This window comes from Genypterus blacodes, unplaced genomic scaffold (genome assembly GCF_046128005.1).
Source record: "Genypterus blacodes isolate CSIRO-AG114 ecotype Tasmania unplaced genomic scaffold, CSIRO-AGI_Gbla_v1 ptg000120l_1, whole genome shotgun sequence".
NCBI lineage: Eukaryota > Metazoa > Chordata > Actinopteri > Ophidiiformes > Ophidiidae > Genypterus > Genypterus blacodes.
Genome location: NW_027466923.1, coordinates 491,381 through 510,287, shown reverse-complemented (window position 1 = coordinate 510,287; position 18,907 = coordinate 491,381). Strand labels below are relative to the sequence as shown.

Genomic DNA, 18,907 nt, shown 5'->3' with positions numbered 1-18,907 from the left:
GTCTTCATGCAGCAAGGAACTTATTCATAGCACACAAATTCTTTCTTATGGTGCCAATAGCTTTCATAACATTAACAACAACATTACTATACAAAACTACATGTAAATGTTAATAACACACATTATTTACTTAATTTAGTGCTTGTTGACCGTCGCGGGCAAGGTGAAGAGGGAGCTGCTCTCTGACGTGCTGCCCAGCACACGAATCTGAAAGAGATGAAAACACAGATCATCACTGTGATTCTTCAGAGCTTTGCTGAAACACGTAAAGCGTTGTCAGGAGGATGGGTTACTTCAAAATCTTCTTCTGCTCTTGTTGGCCGTTGAGCAATGCTCCCTGGGGAAAACATCAAACACAGAGGCTCAAACCCTGCATGTGTAGATGTAAAGCCTGATGTGTGAACAATGTCTGGCTCACCTGTCCAAGAATTTCAGACAGTTTTATTTTGCGCTGTAGGTTCTGAGCTGCCATGGCCCTGAGTGACGCTTCTTTGTTTAACTGCGAGACCCTGCAACACAGTAACAGTGACTTAGCAACATAAGTTAGATCTGCCGCAGGAAATGCACTAAAGTTTAAATGACAGCCGCAATAAATCGTTTCAGCAAAGCTGGTCGTTGCGGCTGGATCGGGAGCATCCCTTGACTCAGGCTGCGCCTGGCCGGTGATGCTGCGCGACTGCTTTGTCCGCTGAATGGCGAGCTGGGATAGGAGCTGTGAGCAGCAGAGATTTAAGAAGATGTGAGTGATCCACACGACATGGCTCCTCCGGTGTCAGGCTGCGCAGCTGGAAGTCATCGTACAGGCATGTACGGGAATGTTTGTTGACCGTCGCGGGTGAGGTGCGGCAAGGTGAAGAGGGAGCTGCAGTTTTTATTGCACATTTTATTGCAGATTTATTGCACATTTTATTGCACAAGTATATTGCAGTGCTTCTGAAAGAAAAGTGCACTACTTTTGACTTCATTCTAGCCATGATTTATAGTCTGCTTTTGCAGAGTTGGGAAAAAGGATTATTGTGATGTTTGTGCTTCCGTAGCCCGACCGTATTAACTGAAAACTTTTAAGTAAATGAAATACTGAGCAAATTTTGGATAAAGCCATTAAACAGCACGAGACCCAACAAAATGGCATGGATCAATGGTATTATACTGACCACCCTTAACTGGGCAACTCACAAAAGCTGCTATAGTGACAATGAGTAAAGTAAAATATTAATATTTTAAACAGACTGCTTAGAGCACAGCAAGAATCTAAACAGGAATCCACTTCATCTTTTAACAAAATGCCAATTTCCCAATAATCCAAAAGCATTTCACAAAGCGAATTGGAACAAAAATCACATTTTCCCCTAAACTTACACAAATGACTCCCAAAGCCATATAGATACTGTGAAATTCCATATCGCTAAATAATTAATTAAAGTGGCCATTTCCGGGTATGCGCAGAGGAGTCTATAAACAACTGAGCATTGTTTTAGTTTTTTTCTTTTTAATGTGTACAACAAAAATGCCATAAAAGACATCACTTTGGTTCAAATTCCATGTACAACCAATCAAAGCACGTCAGACAATGGCGCTATAGACACACAGGTCAAGCAGAATAGTCTGAGCTTTTTTCTCATGAGGAAAACCCAGAACAGCAGGTTTCAGCAGACTCATGTCAGCCCGCTCAACAGTTCAGTTCTGCCAGGTGGTTAAGACGAAGGGCGGTGCCCAGTAAGGCGTATAAACCTAACTTTTCCCTCAGGTAAGAAAGGCTTCCTCAAACTAGTTCTATGGTGCACTGGCAGCCATTTTGTCTTGGCAGCTGTCCCAAAAACTGCGCAGTCTGTTGTTTTTGTTCGCACAGAATTCGGTGAAGTCTCTGAGCAGGCGGTCAGTGAGTCTTTCGTCCCCCAGTACCCCCGTCTTCCAGGCTTTGGTCAACATGGTGTTGTAGGCCCAGTAGTAGCCCACATGCTCCTCACTGCCAAACACACCCTGGCTGTTGGAAGTTGTGGAGTTCCTCCGACGGCGCTGCCCACTGGAGTATTTCCGTTTGGCATATGGCAACTGGAGGAAGACGGTGCCTAAAAGAGGAAACACAGAGCAACTATGAGCGAATCCAGAACTGGTATGTATAAAGTTGATCTAACTGACTAATGTGTTGTAATGACAAACCTGTGACGTGTATGTACTGGGGCTTGTTCTCAGAGGGGAAATTAAAAGTAGAAGCAGAGAACTTGTCCTGTATGAAACCAAATCTAACAAAAAGTAGACAAGATTTACATGAATACACATTTTATAATACAGGAGGGGCATAGACCGTACATATGTACACACACACACATACAAATACAACATATATTTACTATATAATGTTAAGGGAATAAAACCAGAAACCACAGCCAACCTGCAGATGATGGCCTCCTGTAGAAGCTGCATTCTGTCCCAGTATGTCTCAGGTTCAAACCCTGTTGATCCAATAACAAAACAAAGAACAATGTTGCGGTGCAGTGAATCACTCAGGTGCTCAGTGTGTTCAGTGTGATGGCTTCTGTACCGTCAAACAGGGTGTCACTGCCATTCTTGAGCAGACAGTGGATGTTGAGCGGAATGAAGAGATGTGCTCTGAGTGGATCTCCGTACAGATAAGACGTTGGCGCGAATGGAACCTCCAGCACAGGAACCAACAAGAAGCCACAGGAGGCGGCTTTACGATACCACCCCTGAACCTGGGGGGGAGGGTGGGAGGGGGGGAATGCCAACAGACGAGGACCAGTGTATAACATATACAGAAACAGTACAATATTTTCACAATATTTGTTCATACACAGGAGGTTGTGTATCAAACATTATCCTAAGACAAATGCGTTGTCACCATCTCAAAGAGAACTGCCGCAGTGACAGCCATCCAGTGCAGCTTGATCTCAAAGGCAGCGTTAAGGGAGAAGTTGCCGTGGTAATAACAGCTACACCATTCAGTTCGTTCGCTCCGATTGTTAACGTCCACGTCCAGAGTAACTGTCTTCTGCTCTGGTACTGTAGCAGCTGGAGAAAGAGGGGGCGGTGGACAGACAGGAAGCCAGGAAGGAATGATTGACATGTGGAGTACAAGTGATGTGAGCGTGTATGGTGCCCAAATATTTATGAACAAATTAGTTATTGTGCAGGCTCACAGGATTTCTATTGAAACAAAACACAAAACTCTTGGACCCAGACAGTGACCCGACTCTCTGCATCTGACTTGATGATGGAGGGGGTCGGGTCTAAGTGTTGTGGTTTGGCTGGAAGGATCCGCCTCAACATACCGAGTAGTGCAGCAGCCTGGCTGCGTCCTCCAAAGCTGCGGCTGAACGAGCTGTGTCTACTTGCATAGGAGGCCGGCCGGCTGGGAAGCCAGGGCAGCAAGAAGACAGGGAGGTCGCAGGGTCGATGCTCCTCTAACACAAAGGCCACCTCAAACCACTTCCTCTGGAAGAGAGCAAAATCCTCCAGAGCTGCTACTGAAGAGGGGGGCTGTGAGGATGAGCCTGCAGTGAAGATGAGTCAATGAGAAGACATGATCAGATATCTGCTGAGTGTTTGCAAATCAGTGATTCTGAGGGACGGCTTTGTATTCATTTACCATCCTTCTCTCCTACTATCCTGTAGAAGTAGAAACCATAGACGAAGGTGCGCATGGCATCTCCAGATGCGTGAGCCACCAATCCTTCATCCACCATTTTCTACAGAAACACACAAAAGGACAGTTCCTCAGCTGCTGATACGGTGTGTCCACATAACACTCACACTGCAGCGAAGCAGTCCACAGCTTATTTGTTTTATCTTGTATGTCCCTTGGCTGGTGTTTGTTTAAGACTAAAACACTAATGCCTTGACTTTCAAAAAGAGTAGTTCATAACTTTATCCTGGGAACCCTCATACCTGCATTATATCCACAGCTATGCCCTGTGTGACCACGCCCTCCACATTATTGACCAGCCAATGAACGATTTCAGCACTGATGAAGCAGTTGAGTGGCAGACCCTTCTGCTCTGGAAGCAGCTGTAAACCCGTCCTACAATACAAACACACACAATACAGTGACACTATTATAATGCTGCCAAAATCTGTATCCACTATAGGTCTTCAGGCAGAAAGAAGACAAACTACAGAGGAAATGACTCCTCTCTTGGCTGAAGATGTAAAATATAATTCTCTAATTTAAATTACAGACTGTTTACAATAACCAGATACCAATCGAATACACAAGATAAGATCAAAATAAATCAAATCAAATCTCACGTGGGATGTTTGATGGCCTCTAATATCTCCAGCAGTGTTGAAGATGAGGACAGAGATAATGATCCTGAGGATTGCACACTGTGGAAAGAGTCTCCATCAATACCAAACCACACATTTTGTATGTATTTTGCTGATCCGTTATGTGTTAGTGTGGCACTGGGGAGCCTTCTTATGGTCACCTTGTTTCTGCGATGGCAATGGCAGCTGCATCTCCCGTCACCTGCGCTGCAGCACCGGCCACCCCTCCAGGTTGGACCCCTGTGTCTGGAGCCTCTGTGGCTTCAGCAGGTAACTAAACAGTAAAAGAGCTTAACATGGAGCATTTCATCACAATACCCCCACCGACCAGTCCTGTCATCCATAGACGCAAGAGTGGTGCACGATGTCACAGCATGTGGTATTATGGGATGGGCTTTGAAGCTAACTTGAACAGAGGAGGGAGGGGCAGAGGAAGCTGGGGTTAGAGGGGGGTCATGGGTAGAAAAGATGATCATAGGACAATGTGATGATTATACTTCACGTTTTTCTTCACGTCTCATTAAAATAATTAATTCATGCTCAGAAAGACTTAATGGAGCTACAGCACAAAAGACAAACCCCAGGACAGGAGACCCACTCAGTGAGAAGAGACCCCCTTTACTGACCTGAGAGTGATAGATGTAGGAGGAACGGGGGCTACGTATAAAATCCAAAATAAATGCAGCATCCTGTCAGCATACAGGAAGAACAGATCCAAGCCCAGCAATAGGAGAAAAAAAACAGAGAAGAAGAATATGCAGATGGAAGGAAAGAAAAAAGAGCAACCAAAAAAAACCCAGCAACAGCAAAGACCCCGACCCAAGACACCAAAGAAGCAAAACCAACCTTCAAACAGCAAGAAGGTGTTAGTGAATCATCCTAAATACTGGTATGGGAGGCTGTGCGAGTGTGTTTGTATGAATTTGATTGTGCGTGTGTGTGTGATCTTGATTGATTGTGTGTGTATTCTTGTTTGTGTGTGTGCTATTTGGAATGACAGGTGAGGCTTTGGTTTGGCGCCTTCAGCTAAACCCTTCAGCTTGGACCTACAGCTACAGAGCTCCATCACGAGACAGACAAAGATACACACCTTGCGGGGACTGTCTACATATGTGGGAGCTGTGACAACACTTGAAGGATCGGTGGCGCCTGCAGAAGCTTTCCCCTGAAGCTGCTCCTCCAGACTCCTGTACCGACAGCGCATTACAGCGCCAGAACAAGGTTATTAAATATTATTCCAAGTGGTCCAAATGAATATGCTGTGTTACACAACGAAGACACACACTTCTGGTTCTGCTCCATCTCCAGTAGAGCCGACAGAGCTGATGTGCCTTTCTTTCCTGCCGGGGGTCCCACAGGCTCTGTAGGGTACGCTGGGAGAGGACTCGTCACCTGGAGTCCTTTCATCGGAGTGCTTTTCTGCCGTGGAGAAACATAATTACAGAAGCAGAATGGAAGAGTTAGCTGCTTTGGAATGTAAAGATCTGTCCATTACATTTGGTGAAATCCTGCTGATTCACAAACAATTCTATATCTTCCATGTTTAGTTTCAGGATTTCATTTAAGCCCAGCTCACTCTGATGATCCTGTCAGAGCGATGCCGTCTCCGAATGCGGTTGAGGCCCTCCAGGAAACGGATGAAGCCGTCCAGTAAAGCCCAGTCCGCATTGCCACCCATCCCAGTTCCAGCTCCGTCTCCATAAATGTCCCAGTGTCCCTCCCCGTCTGCCACCCGCCGAGCCCCTCCGGCTGGCAGCAAAAGGAAGCGAGTCCTCCAGAACTTCAGAGAGTCGATCAAACTACAAGAGAAGAAAGGAAAAGATGATCAAACTTTGATCCTCGTTCCATTCTAGAATCATTTCAAGCAATAAACAAAGCCCAATTCAAAATTCTGCGTTACATAAACTTCATGGAAAACATTACAAATACAAGATAACTAATGACTAACTATGTGTTTGTACCTGAAGTCCTCTGAGCCAGCCGAGCAGATGTACTGGTCCAGGTAGTTCCACTTGTATTCCTCCAGCCTCTCATGGCCAAACTCAACCCAGCAGTTTGTGAACTGAGCGTCTGAGTGTGGAGGGCACAGGCTGTAGCTGTACTGGATCTGGGCCGACTCGTTTGGGAACCTCACAAACAAACATGCAAACACACACACACAAACAATCAGGCAACCGTGTTATTAGTTACATTTCGATTGGCTTTTATTTGTATTATTTTCAAAATCATGCGAATATTGATGAATGAGTGAAGCTGCACTCACTTGGGCAGGTAGCGAGTAACGGTTATAATCTTGTCTCTGAGGCAAACTTTATGGAAACTCCGGCCCATACTGAGCCAGTAAACACTCTCCTCCTCCTCCTGCCGACGCACAGATACCAGACCTGAAAACACAGAGGGGACAAATAAGAGCAGTGTGTTCATAAACTGTGCCTTTGCTGACATCTCTCTCTATATGTTAAAGAAGTGGAGCAAATACTACAACTGCAGAAAGACATTGTGGAGTATAAGTGGCAAGCATCTGCAAAGAGTGGTGAGGACAGTGGTGAAGATCCTCGGGGCTTCTCTTCTGTCCATCAGAGACATTGCACACACAAGCTAGGGGCCCGGAACATCAGGAAGGACCCCACCCACCCACACACACCATGGACTGTTCTCCCTGTTTCTCTCTGGCAAAAGGTTTTGCAGCATCAGGAGCAGAACAGCTTCTGCAACAGCGTCTTCCCCCAAGCCATCACTCAAAAAAGCAGTAGTACCTCTGGAGTATAGAGGACTGCTACCAAGGGGCATGGCCACAGCCGGCAGTGGTTTCCTGTTATTTGGTAGGACGATGATCTGGTAGCCCTGCATCAACCGCTGACAGATGAACTCTTCAAAAACCTGAGAGGCACTCATCACTGGAGCGTCATCTTCACGCCTGAAAGTCATAAATAAAGAGTAAAAGTTATTAATGAGTGTTTCAGAGACAGGAGGGAGTGAACAAACCATCGTTGCCTGACCTCTCCAGGTCACTGTGAGGCAGCAGGTCATAGCAGCCCTCTGTGTAGTCATTCTGCAGCATCTGTCGGTCGGGGAAGTAGTCGGTGGTGAGGGGCAGACAGGCTGGTGTGGTCAGAGACTTCCAGTCTACCCCCACTGTGCAGCAGAAGCTGGGCACTGTCGGGGGTGCAGACAGTAGCAGGGCTTCAGGAGCACCCACACCATACATATACACCAAGACACACACACAAACATAGCCAAAACAAACACAAGTGTATGTACGCAGGGTGGTACATAAGTGAGGGTGATGGATAGAAATGGAAAAGCACAATAATGTCATAGGTAAAGAAAGGAAGACAGAAGATGAACAGATACAGCACAGAGACAGGGGAGAGTGAAGATATAGGAAGTGACAAACAAGAAAGAAGAAGGGGAAGGGGAGGAAAGAAAAAACAGTTGAGTGTTATTTTACTGGAGTAGTGATCAAACATGCAGATTGTGCCCTTATAACAATCGATCTGTGCATCATTCAAAAGCGTGTGGAAAGTGTATCTTCAGCAGACAAGTGTGAATTATAAAGTGAGAGAATCATAGGAAGGAATCTCATCATGCAAATATTCAGAAGGTGTGCAAACAATTCAGACTCAACAGTAGTTTTACAGAGATCTGCATGACTAAAAGCAATGAATTGAACAATAAATAATGGGAAACAATCAGCACATTGCCATGCAAATGTGAACTCGGAATTAAATAAACAATTTCATGGAATTGTAGAGTTTGGATTAAATGCATTAAAATCATTCATTCAGTCATTGGAATCATCACTGACTACAGAAACCTGGTTTTGGTGTGTGTGTCTATGTGTGTGTGTCTGTCTTTGGATGTGTATACAGTGCAGTTAGTGTATGTGTGTTTGTCAAAGGGGCTACAGCAATGTGTTGGGCTACATAACTACAGGATGGGGCGAGAGAGTTGTGAGGGAAAATGTTGGAAGAAGTGTTGGTGGAAATTAAAAATAATAATTACAGGAGAAAAACATGCTTGTAAGCAGCTACATGTGCGTTAGGGGAAAATGGAAATGTGTTTATCTTCCTGGTTCACTGCGAGTTGTAGTGATACGTATTGCATGTTGTAAACTTCAGCATTCCTTCTGTCTTAATGGTTTATTTGAGGGCAAAATCCTGTTGATAAATTCAGAAATTTTTACAAGAGAAACACCCAAATCATTTGCCCAGAGGATCAGATTCATCTGAACCTCCAGGGTCGTCTGCCAGAACCCTGCCAGAGAAATGGTACAGAGCTAGTGTTCGGAATTTGTCAATGAGCAGTTTTGATTTTTCAGAGTGAGACAGACTCACTTGGATCCGAACCACTGAAGGAGAAGTCTTCAAATGAGGAGCCACGCTTGGTTACACTTCCTGTTCCTGTTCCAGGGGAAATTGAAACAAACAGGGTAAGAACACAAGGTACATTTAAAAAAAACATATATATATATATATATATACGTATATATTCAATTGTCTTCAAGAGTTATTCGCAAACGTGGTGAAGCTGCTAAAGGTGGTTTATTCCTTTAGCCCAGCAGTTCCCAAACTTTTTCTGCAGGACCCCCCTAGAGCTGAAGCTACGGATAAGCATACCACCACTGTTCTGGCTCCCAGGACTTCTAGTGAACCCTTCCATTCCTCCACCAATGAAGAGCCCGTTCTCTCCAGTTTGGCGAGAGGTTGGTCCCCTTGAAAAAAAGAGAAGCAAACATAGCACATAGTTTTTTGTTTGAATTTTAACAGAAATCTCTGATCCCTGTGATAAACATGCCCAACCTTCCAGCAGCCTCGTGATAAGCCAACTCTAGCAACTCAGCAGATGTGTGGGCAATGTCTGGCTGTTGGTTACATTGTAGTTCAGCCATGTTTTGTCTGGTCTGGTGATGGATCTGGATAGCCTCTCCAGAAGGACCTAAACCACAACAGAGATACACTCAATACACGTGAGGTCGGTGATAGGAATGCAGTGAACATCTCTGACTGCCATGGAAAAAACAATCGCTCACCAACAGGAAAAGTGTGCATCCAGCGTCGGCGGTTTGAAGTGAGCTTCATAGGCATCCTGGATGGAGTGAAGGGGTTAATGAGGGCCCTCTGAGGGGTGTAAACGCCAAGACGGATGTGCAGTGTGGACTCGGCACTTCCCACTGTGAACCTTCCAGGCGCACTGTTGTCCCGTTGAGACTCCATCATCTTCTCCAACAGTTCTGACGAACAGAATAAACAAACACCATTTTCAATCTGAGGTTGAAGCCTAAACATTTAAATGATGAGCAGTACAGTTACAAAATGAGGCCTATTCCTTTCTGGACTTACCTCTAGTGCTGGAGTAGCCAAGAGAGCTGCTGACTTCATATTGGGCAGGGGGCAGCCGTGGTATCAGCAGCATATTGGAAACAGGACCCAAGCTTTCATCAGAGGCCAGACTGCGCTGTTCATCAGGACCTACAGAGCGAACAGGAGGGGACGTTCCTATTCCTGAACCGACATCCACAGAGCCCCAGGTCTTCCTTCCACTTGTCTCTTTGTCTCGGCCCATCCTGACAGAAAAGCACACGGTCACATGAAAAGGGTGAACGGCAGAATGTGTGGCTTTGAAGTCCACTATGTAGAATGAAGGGGAGTTTTGTTTTGAGTGGTAACAAACCTGAAGTTGGTGCTCCTCTGAGCTTGTGACGGACCAGGAAGTCTGAACACCTGAGAATCGTAGGCATCATAATCCACCTGTATGGGCAGGCTCTTGTCACAGTCCTTTGGAGCGCAGAGAGCTGAAAGAAATCATGGACAGCACAGATGTAATCAAGGGAAGACAACAACTGATTAATAGGTCAAAGTACTGAAAGTAGCTAAAAGAGAGAGAAGAGAAAGAAAATCTGTCTTACTGTGGTCTTTCCTGTTCTTGAATTTTTCAGCGTGAAGCTAGAAACACAATAGTTTTTCTTAGACATTAAATCATACAAGACACCTTTAAGAATATAACGTAAGGCTATAAGTATAGTATTGTAATAAATGTGTGAACATACCTTATGACCAGCCAGTTTGATTCTAGGAGTGAAAGAGCTGCAGGAGTTTTGGCTTTTGGATGTGTAGAAGCTGTGGAAGAACAACATGCACAAAAGATGCAGATCAACCATTTGAACCTTCATCTATGATTCCGGATTTAACTTGAACTCTTCTCTTTTATTCCCATCAAACTGTCTTGCCTGTGGTTGATCCAGTGTGGCAGGTTGTAATCGTCCCCCACACGAGAGTCGCCAGTCGATGTTCTGTTGTGTAGCTACAGAGTAAAAATGACAAAACTAAATCATCGACAATATACAAATTAGAATGAAAACGTTGCTCGATGTACCTAGACAGAATATATTACCTTGAATAATGGCACTGCATGTAATGGCTGCTCCCCCATACACACAAGGTCCACACCAATACCTAACAAGGGGGAAAACATCATTTACCTCACACAACCTCAATCAGTTTGTTAACATGAATACTTGTCATTGTGTCCCTGCATTTAACAACAGCACTCACCGTTGTCAATCATACGCTGTTTAGTGAGGATCATAAGCAAACGGTCTACTTCAAACACGCCAACGCCAGGTGTGATGACCACAGACATCTGGCCGGTGCGGTCAAAGTTACGGTTGATGTAATGCTTGTCAAAAACTGTAGGAAAGAAAGCAATTTCGGTGAGTTTCTATGATTATATTTGTATCTCATTCACATTTAACCAGAGGTAGATGGATAAATCAGACAGATGGATTCCAACCTGGGATTGGAACACTAACCATTGAAGGAAAGGTTTATGGCCTCCAGGTAGTTCCCTTGAGAAGCAGTGGAGTTATAGCCAAAGGGGGAACCATCTAGCAAAAACAAAACAAACTAAATTACAACAATTTTCTAACTGAAGGTGGCTGATCCATTTTATCCAACCATCGGTCGGGTGCCTACCTGCTTCTTTGAGCCGCACTAACACAGGATACTGGATGAACAGTTTCTTGATGGTGACCAGTAATGACGTCCACTCGTCCCGTCTTTCATTCTGAGCCACCACCCTGATTAGTCATCAAACAAAACTGTTTGTTCTATCAACAGTTTTAACAGAACCTTGTATTCTCCTTTGGGTAGAAAACAAGTAATCTGGAATTCTAACACAAGCTTGATTTCAAAAGCATGTTAACAGTGTTTACCTGTAGAAGTCTTCATAAAAGCGTCCCTTGTGATCTTGTCCAATGCAACCTCTCAGAACCTCAGGAAAATCATCTGAGGAAAGTAGGAACCCAGATACTGTAAACTGTATCAGTCAATGTCACGATTCAATGTGATGAAGGAAATAAACGTACCGATACTTTTGGCATTGTAGAATGTCCGTGAGAAAAGTACAACCGTCACCTCATGACTGCAGTTCTTCTCCTAGTGGAACAATATTTAGGAAACATTAAGAGCGTTCAGTTCATTTTGAGGAATATCTTGGGGGTAAACAAATGGACATCACATACCTTCCACTTGGCAAAGAGGTCAGACAGGAAACCACTTACAGCCTTTTCAAAGTAAAGGTCACCTGAAAGCAGAAGGTTGAAGTAAGACAATGTCCCCAAGAACCACGAGGCAATAATATTCATGTCATCAAAATGTCACAAAACTGAGGTTCAACTAACCGTATATGTCAAAGTCCCACATCTCACAGCTCATCTGGATGAAGATGTAAACCATTGCAGATGTAGATCTGAACACAACCTATAGATAAGATCACATTACACATCATATATGGATAGCATATATTCTTATTTCTATTGAATGAAGAGCCATTAGAGGACAACAATATTGAGTTCTACATGCTTGTTGTAACACTTTGCATCATTCTTACCCTGGAGTCTTCACTGATGTAACCACAGGTCACTTTCTCTCCTTTCACCCACAATTCACTGGTTTGGGCTCTAGAGAATGAAAGATTAATACTTCACTATTTCACAGCAAGTTAGGTGAGGGAAATAACATCTGGTGTACTCATCAATATCATTTTGGGTTTAGGCAAATGAAATAACAGAGTAAATGTCTACCTGATTCCTGCAAACTCCACTTTCTGGGTGACATAAGCACTTGTGCTGACCTGTAATAAGCAGTGTTAAAGTTAAAAGCCTCACATGAATGAATTATTTTATATTACACACAGATATGTAGAGTCTCATCTTCCTCACCAAACTCTTCTTTAGCCTCCACATGTCTCCTCGGCCAATATACTGGTCCTTGAATGTCAACTCCACGAGGTCTAACGTCACATCCTGCTCAGAAAGAAAACTATGAGAGGACTTCATCAAACGGCATGAGGCAGAGCAGCAACGTACGACTCATGAACAACATACTTTAGGGTCCACAATGTTAACGATGACATCCTGGTACGCCCGCAATTTGAATGCTTGTGCGACAGTCTGGTCCACACTGATTGTCTCTTTGGATTGAATAAGATATTATACAGTTAGATATTGTTAGTGAACAGTCAAGAAGCATTAAGTTCAACCTCTGTATACACTTTATACACTGCTACATTTATTCTGACAAGCATTTAAACAACAAACATTCATTCAATTGTAACTATTTCCTAAAATTAGACACATACAGTATACAGGAGCATTAAACACAGTGTCTGACCCGTTCATTTACCTTTCTGAAGGTCTTCTTTAAGACTCTTCACCTGCAACAGGAGAGGGCTGCAAATTTGAAAAATAGAAAGAAGAAAGAGAAAGTATTAAAAAAGGAGGAAACCTCAGGAGAGGCAATTCCAAGAGATTCCTTCTCCACAAACGGTGAATAAAAAGTGCACTTCATTTTGTTCCAACAACCGCAATTTCATGTCAATAATGGCTCTTAGATTCTGATAGTTGTGTGGCAACTGCATCAAAATACCCACAGAGAGACTAAATGTTTTCAGAAAGATCCCTGGGCTATGCTGCTTTCTTTGCTTTCTCAACGTTCACACACACACACAAAGTGCGTGAAAGCACTTCCATGTACACAACCGTCATTCATCACAACACAATCCCACCTGTATTCATCGGTGGGGTGTGCAATCTCAATGATGTCCCCAAGGTTGACCTGATGGAAAACCTTCGGGTTGACAACCAGCTCATCATCTGTTCAAAGGAAATGTTATTACAAAAACTTCAATCAACAATGACACCTTTCAAAACAGCCAAAATAAAGACAGTATACTGCTTACCGCTGCCACCAAAGCCCTTCTTATGCAGGATAAGCTTGTATGACTTGTTGGTCTTCATGAAGAAGCAGCTGAGGAACGACACAATGCAGAATGCAAAGAACAATTGTTCAAATGTGCAAAGAGAGAAGCTGTGGAAACTGAGAATGTGGTGGTTAAAGTTAGCAGAACACCAAGCAGGGATGATGATTCAAAGACAAAGACCTGACACAATTCAAATAAATCATTAGTTTAACATGACATAAAGTGTTTCTACAATAGACGCACAGAGAAGTACGGTACCTGCTTAGCACCCAGCCGGCACTTTGCCCTGGAATATGGAGATTTACCAGCGGCTCATTTTACACCAACTAACTACGGTAGCCTACAAAACTCATTGAAAAACAAAGTTTAAACAAATCGAAATAATTCCGCTGTTCAAGAAGTTACAAAAAAACTGTGAATCCAAAGGCGTGTGTTTGTGTTAGCTCTGTTATGTTCTTGCTCTTCTTCTGCTACTTCGTCTTTTTTCTTCTTCTTGACGTGTATTGGCGGTTGGCAAACAACCTATTGGTACATTACCGCCATCAACTGGTGAATGGAGTGTAGATCACAATATTTGATTAGAAACCTTATATTAGAAAAAAAACAAGACTCATCCTCTTTAGTTCATCTCAGAAAATGAAACAATATTAGAAAGTTCTTACTTTTTTTTGTTGTAAAATGTCAATTAAATCAAATTGTATCTTTCCTTATTTTTAGCTTATGAATCATCAAGTATTCTTCCTTCATCAAACTCATATACAAATATTTTTACATTTTATATTTTATCATCTAAAGCAGAAGGAATTTTTGCAGTAAAAAAAAAAAAAAATAATTCAGCAGACACACGTACAAATTTAAGAATTTATTTTGTATTTTTGAAGCACATTTACCCTTTCAGTTTGTTAGGAAACAATTGAAAACATTTTTAATCCAGACTTATTTCTTTATGTACAGTAATGTTATGGACTGGATGTGACTTCATTCCCATAGTTTAACCATAGAAGCAACTGACAACTATTTACAAATAAAGTTTTGGTTTTCAGGTCCACATCATTGATTATTGCAGGGGGAACTTTTGCAAACACACACACACAAAAACTATGAAAACATTACAACACAATTGTAGGGCTCTTTTGGGTTTTTTTGACTTTGGAACAAAAAATATATAGCTCAGACTATTTACAGCATGACATCTTCATTACATACATACATACATACATACATACATACATACATACATACATACATATACACTATGTACACTTGTGCACTATGTATTTAATGTACACTATCGTTCCACTCAGGAAAAGGCCTAGCAGCTTGATTTCAATTTGTACCTGAAATCTACATCATAGGTGGGCTGTAGGATTCCTAAACCGGCACGGGACTGGTCAAGAGGGGGGATTTTCACCGCAGGGTCCAACAGTTCCATGTCAAAGTAGGACAACATCAGACTCAGGAACTGCTTGATCTCATACAAAGCAAAAAATCTGCCAGGGCATTTGGTAACACCAGAGCCAAATGGCATGTAGTAATAGCGCAGCCGGCGTCCACAGCGGTAAAAGGTTGTTTTCTCTTGACCCTTTTCATCCAAAAATCGGTCAAACTTATATTCCTGCAGGAAGAGAGACAAACATTCATCATTGATAACTATTACTTGTCAGTTTTATTTGTTATCTTATCTATCTTATCTTTCACAGTTTGATTGATTGATTAATGTTCTTACATAGGGGTCCTCATAGATTTCTGGATCAAAGTGAAGCATGGGTGGATACAGGGCGATGACATCATCCTTCCTTATATGATAAGCTTCCTGGTTATCCAGGTGAAGCAGGAAGTCCTCCTTAGCAACACGGACATTCATGGATGCACTGGAAAGTCGCATGGCCTCCTTAATAATGCTGTCTGTAATGAGGGAAACATGTATGACTGATTTGAACCAGCCCCTCACCTCGGTGGCTCAAAAGCAACCTTCTAAATACTGTATGATTGAATTGTGGTAATCATACCTAGAACAGGCATGTTGTCCAGCTGTTCTCTGCTCAGTGTCAGTGTGGGGTCACTCGGGTCAACAGTCTGACCGGAATCTTCCAGAATTCCTTGCACCTCCCCACGGGCTGCTTTCATTGCATCTGGACTCCTGCACACAGATACAGCTTTGTGTCAGCTTGGCCACTGTATCTGCCTTATGACTAAAGACTTCCCAAATGTCTTCATTCACTATTCCACCATTAACTCTTGTCTCTCTTTATGCCTCTAAAGCAGTTGTTGTCCACTGTAGAAAAGATAAATGTTCCTGTACCTGATCATGTACAACAGACTCCAGAAGGTAGCAGGCAGGGTGTTGGCCTGGGAAGCCCAGAGCAGAGCAACATGAGTCCTGTTCTTGCTCAGGTCATTGAATGTAGATAAAGAATCGTTGAGCAGAATCCTCATAGAGATCAGATCTGAGAGGTTCTCCCTCTTAGACAGGTTGTCAGCAGACATGGTCTTAGCTAGGTTCTGAAGATTTGAATAGAACATGTACAAACTTAATATTGCTCACAACCAATGGCAGCTCAGAAGGTGATATCAGGTAAAATCAGTTTAGTTGATTTGATGCAAATGTGAGGAGCTGCTAACTTACCTCCCTGGCACTGTAGGCGCTTTTGAAGACATGAATTGGCAGACCGGCCACCAGTGCCGGGAAGATCTTGTCAAACTCTTTGAAGTTCTCGAGGGCATTGAGTACCAAAGCTTTCTGAGCCATCTGTCGTGCCTGGCATTTATCCTCTCCGAACTCCTTGCCAAAGAGAGTCAGGTAGCCAGACTCAAACATCACCTAGAAGACGATATGGGGAAGATATGACTCAAATTCACTGCATCGCCAAATAAGCCCCTATTTTTGTTTCCTCTTTTGTTTCCCTTCATGTGTACTATCTGAGCGTTACCTATTATTTATTATCATTATTTTATTTTATTTTCTACATTTAAAACATTCTCTAAAATGTATAAATGCATGCTCATTGTGATGTAGTGGCTCAGTGGGTACTGCTTCCGCTTGGGAACCGGAGGGTCGCCGGTTCAAGCCCCTGCCGAGGTGCCCCTGAGCAAGGCACCGAACCCTCAATCGCTCCCCCCTCTGCGAAGGGTGGTAATGTAATGTAAGTCGCTTTGGATAAAAGCGTCTGCCAAATGATCGTAATGTAATGTAATGTAATCTAATACTGGCTTCAATGAATAAAGAAGCCAGAGCAAGCAGAGAGCCCAGAGCATGCTGGAATAGGATTTCAGTCAAAAGACAATCACGGCCATGATAGGACAAGAAGGTAATTCAGACTGTATCGATTAGCAACTGCCAACTACTGTTGCAGTATAAACACCATCAGTAACCATTAACTGACCTTGTAGCAGAAAGCAAAGATCCCATCCACATCCCAATGGTCTCTGCTGGGGCTGAGTGTGTCTGATGTCAGCATGACATCTTGTAGATGGCCCATCATGGACTTTATGAGGGAGGGCAGAGCCTCACCTTGCAGGGTCTTCAGAAAGGTCTGGTGGAGGTTTTCTGTTGTGTGGCCATGGCGAGGGTCGAAACTGTCATGACCGAAGGCCTGGGGAGGAGTGGAGACATTAAGGTGGTGTACAAGTGTTCAGCTACTGAGGTGAAAGATGAATAAACATGATGCTCAGAAGAAAAGCAACCAAGAACAAATCACGCTGATTCACCTTGACAGATGTAGCAAAGTGGAATTTCCTCCAGTCAAGGTGTCTGCCCTGTCTGATGACTGAATGGTACGAGAAGGGGTCACACAGGAAGTGGATGTACTGGCCTGCGATCTTGCAGGTGAAAATATGGCCATACTTCTCCTGGCGGCTGCGGAGGAACTGAAGGGGGTTGGCGCCGAACTGCAGAGCACAGCCCAGGTAAGGGATAAGGCCATTCTCAACAGCAGGCTCACGGGGTTGTCTGTGGAGAAAAGAGGAGATGCAGCACTTGTGTTACAAGTCTGAATGTTTTATATTTTCACATGAGAAATTGCTACAGTTACTTCACTAAATAGCTGAAATATTTCCGCCAAAATGTTGCGCAATCTGAAACAAGACCAGAAAACTGCAGAAACTCCCTGGGGACAATTTCATTTATTGAAGATATTTAGAATGTGTGTCTCTATCTTTATCCAACAGACTTAGGGGTCTATAGGAAACAGCATTGATTACTTCCCAATCTTTTTTCAATGATTTGCTTCGAATGTAGTGTTAGGGAAAATCCCTGCTTTCACACAACAATTGATTATTCCTAGCAATGATGGGCGCAGCAATGTCTGCGAAAGCTTGATACAATTCAATGGGGACAGGCTTGCTATTAGGAAATAAGCAAATAGCTGATTTAATTTCTTCCACTTTTTATTGGACAGACCAACTTATACCTGCATCACGAACGGGCATTTTTTACACTTTCCAGAAAATCACAAATGTCACAAATGTCAGAAATCTGATATTGAGTCTGATATTAATCAGAGGGAAATCTGCCAAACCTAAGTGCTGCCTAGTTCGTTCTAGTTTTAAAAATTTAGGTTAGGGACACTATATTCAAATGTTATGTTTCCAATTAAATGGAGACTGTGCACACATAAAGTAAATTACAACCAATTCAAATACAATAAAGGTATAGTAAACTAAAACTAGACAGTCTATTATGTATCTTTGTGCGTCTCCTCCAGCCTCTACCACTACATCAAATTATAGAAAGAATGCTTGAGGAAATCTGATTAAGAATAGGCAAGTGGTCAGTTGTACTCTAGACACATGGTTAATGAGTTTCAGTTGAGCAATGACAGCACATTGAACAAATCGCATGCCAAACTAATAAAACCCTCCATACAAAAGCTGCTGTTCTGGCACACTGCATAAATTAAATTACATGCTTACACAAGTATCTTTATGAATTACAGTCCTCCTCATCAGAGCTGTGTTTTGTAGTGTTTCTGTGTGAAGGCAGCTGCAGTGTTACCTGTGTCGTATTCCCACAGCGAGCCACAGAAGACAGCAGAATCCCACCACCACTGCCCAGATTAGTGCAATGCTTAAGATCATAGTGATGCTGGTGTGGACACAGCAAAACAGCTACTGATGCTTTCCAATGAGCAAGACCCGACCCAATTTGTGCTGCCTCAGATACAGGGTGCCAGAGTCAGTCTTTCAAAAAGCTGCTTTACAGCCAAAGCAGATATTGTTCCTTCTAGTCAAGAATCGATGAAAAACCTGTGCGTGTCAGCGGATACTATAAGCTTAAGTGTGTGGCGGGTTTTAAACCTTGTGCGTTAGGGTGGGTCCTGAGGGCAGATACAGTGATGTCATCCGTGGGGGAGTGACACACACA

At 43.2% G+C, this 18,907-nt stretch overlaps 2 protein-coding genes across 11 annotated transcripts; both read right to left on the bottom strand.

Moving 5' to 3' along the window:
• Nucleotides 1–1,750: 1,750 nt before the first annotated feature.
• Nucleotides 1,751–14,035, bottom strand: depdc5 (DEP domain containing 5, GATOR1 subcomplex subunit). 10 transcript variants are annotated; one of them, XM_076162213.1, is made up of 43 exons: nucleotides 13,804–14,035; nucleotides 13,525–13,592; nucleotides 13,351–13,438; nucleotides 12,969–13,015; nucleotides 12,671–12,756; nucleotides 12,506–12,589; nucleotides 12,368–12,417; nucleotides 12,175–12,244; nucleotides 11,966–12,044; nucleotides 11,807–11,868; nucleotides 11,651–11,720; nucleotides 11,498–11,570; nucleotides 11,259–11,362; nucleotides 11,096–11,170; nucleotides 10,839–10,973; nucleotides 10,678–10,739; nucleotides 10,514–10,587; nucleotides 10,334–10,403; nucleotides 10,193–10,229; nucleotides 9,958–10,078; nucleotides 9,627–9,850; nucleotides 9,317–9,517; nucleotides 9,087–9,222; nucleotides 8,904–8,998; nucleotides 8,622–8,687; nucleotides 7,284–7,467; nucleotides 7,041–7,201; nucleotides 6,548–6,668; nucleotides 6,246–6,413; nucleotides 5,861–6,083; nucleotides 5,570–5,703; nucleotides 5,375–5,480; nucleotides 4,911–4,973; nucleotides 4,446–4,558; nucleotides 4,267–4,344; nucleotides 3,907–4,039; nucleotides 3,608–3,707; nucleotides 3,291–3,512; nucleotides 2,861–3,030; nucleotides 2,543–2,714; nucleotides 2,393–2,453; nucleotides 2,161–2,243; nucleotides 1,751–2,069 (listed from the first exon to the last, which is right to left on the bottom strand). In XM_076162213.1, exons 2-43 carry the CDS (start codon nucleotides 13,580–13,582, stop codon nucleotides 1,774–1,776), a joined length of 4,755 nt encoding a protein of 1,584 aa, XP_076018328.1. In that variant the 5' UTR covers nucleotides 13,583–13,592; nucleotides 13,804–14,035; the 3' UTR covers nucleotides 1,751–1,773. The 10 variants fall into 10 exon arrangements, with proteins under 10 accessions (XP_076018328.1, XP_076018331.1, XP_076018334.1 ...); XM_076162216.1 differs by having other exon boundaries at nucleotides 5,375–5,471; XM_076162219.1 differs by having other exon boundaries at nucleotides 7,284–7,440.
• A 395-nt stretch (nucleotides 14,036–14,430) lies between these two features.
• Nucleotides 14,431–18,844, bottom strand: cyp7a1 (cytochrome P450, family 7, subfamily A, polypeptide 1). The gene is made up of 8 exons (XM_076162331.1): nucleotides 18,539–18,844; nucleotides 17,254–17,494; nucleotides 16,929–17,138; nucleotides 16,172–16,366; nucleotides 15,848–16,047; nucleotides 15,555–15,685; nucleotides 15,272–15,450; nucleotides 14,431–15,160 (listed from the first exon to the last, which is right to left on the bottom strand). The coding sequence occupies exons 1-8, from the start codon at nucleotides 18,619–18,621 to the stop codon at nucleotides 14,858–14,860; spliced, it is 1,542 nt and encodes a 513-aa protein (XP_076018446.1). The 5' UTR covers nucleotides 18,622–18,844; the 3' UTR covers nucleotides 14,431–14,857.
• Between the last annotated feature and the right edge of the window lie 63 nt (nucleotides 18,845–18,907).

Excerpts from the sequence above, each read along its gene's own strand:
- depdc5 (XM_076162213.1), bottom strand. The coding sequence starts at position 13,582 with ATGAAGACCAACAAGTCATACAAGCTTATCCTGCATAAGAAGGGCTTT. Across the intron at positions 11,171-11,258 it reads AGTGCGGCTCAAAGAAGCAG|ATGGTTCCCCCTTTGGCTAT; the intron begins GTAGGCACCCGA and ends TGTTTTTGCTAG. Across the intron at positions 10,079-10,192 it reads CAAGAACAGGAAAGACCACA|CTCTCTGCGCTCCAAAGGAC; the intron begins GTAAGACAGATT and ends GATTTCTTTCAG.
- cyp7a1 (XM_076162331.1), bottom strand. The coding sequence starts at position 18,621 with ATGATCTTAAGCATTGCACTAATCTGGGCAGTGGTGGTGGGATTCTGC. Across the intron at positions 17,495-18,538 it reads GCTGTGGGAATACGACACAG|ACAACCCCGTGAGCCTGCTG; the intron begins GTAACACTGCAG and ends TTTTCTCCACAG. Across the intron at positions 16,367-16,928 it reads TCTTTGCTTTCTGCTACAAG|GTGATGTTTGAGTCTGGCTA; the intron begins GTCAGTTAATGG and ends ATCGTCTTCTAG.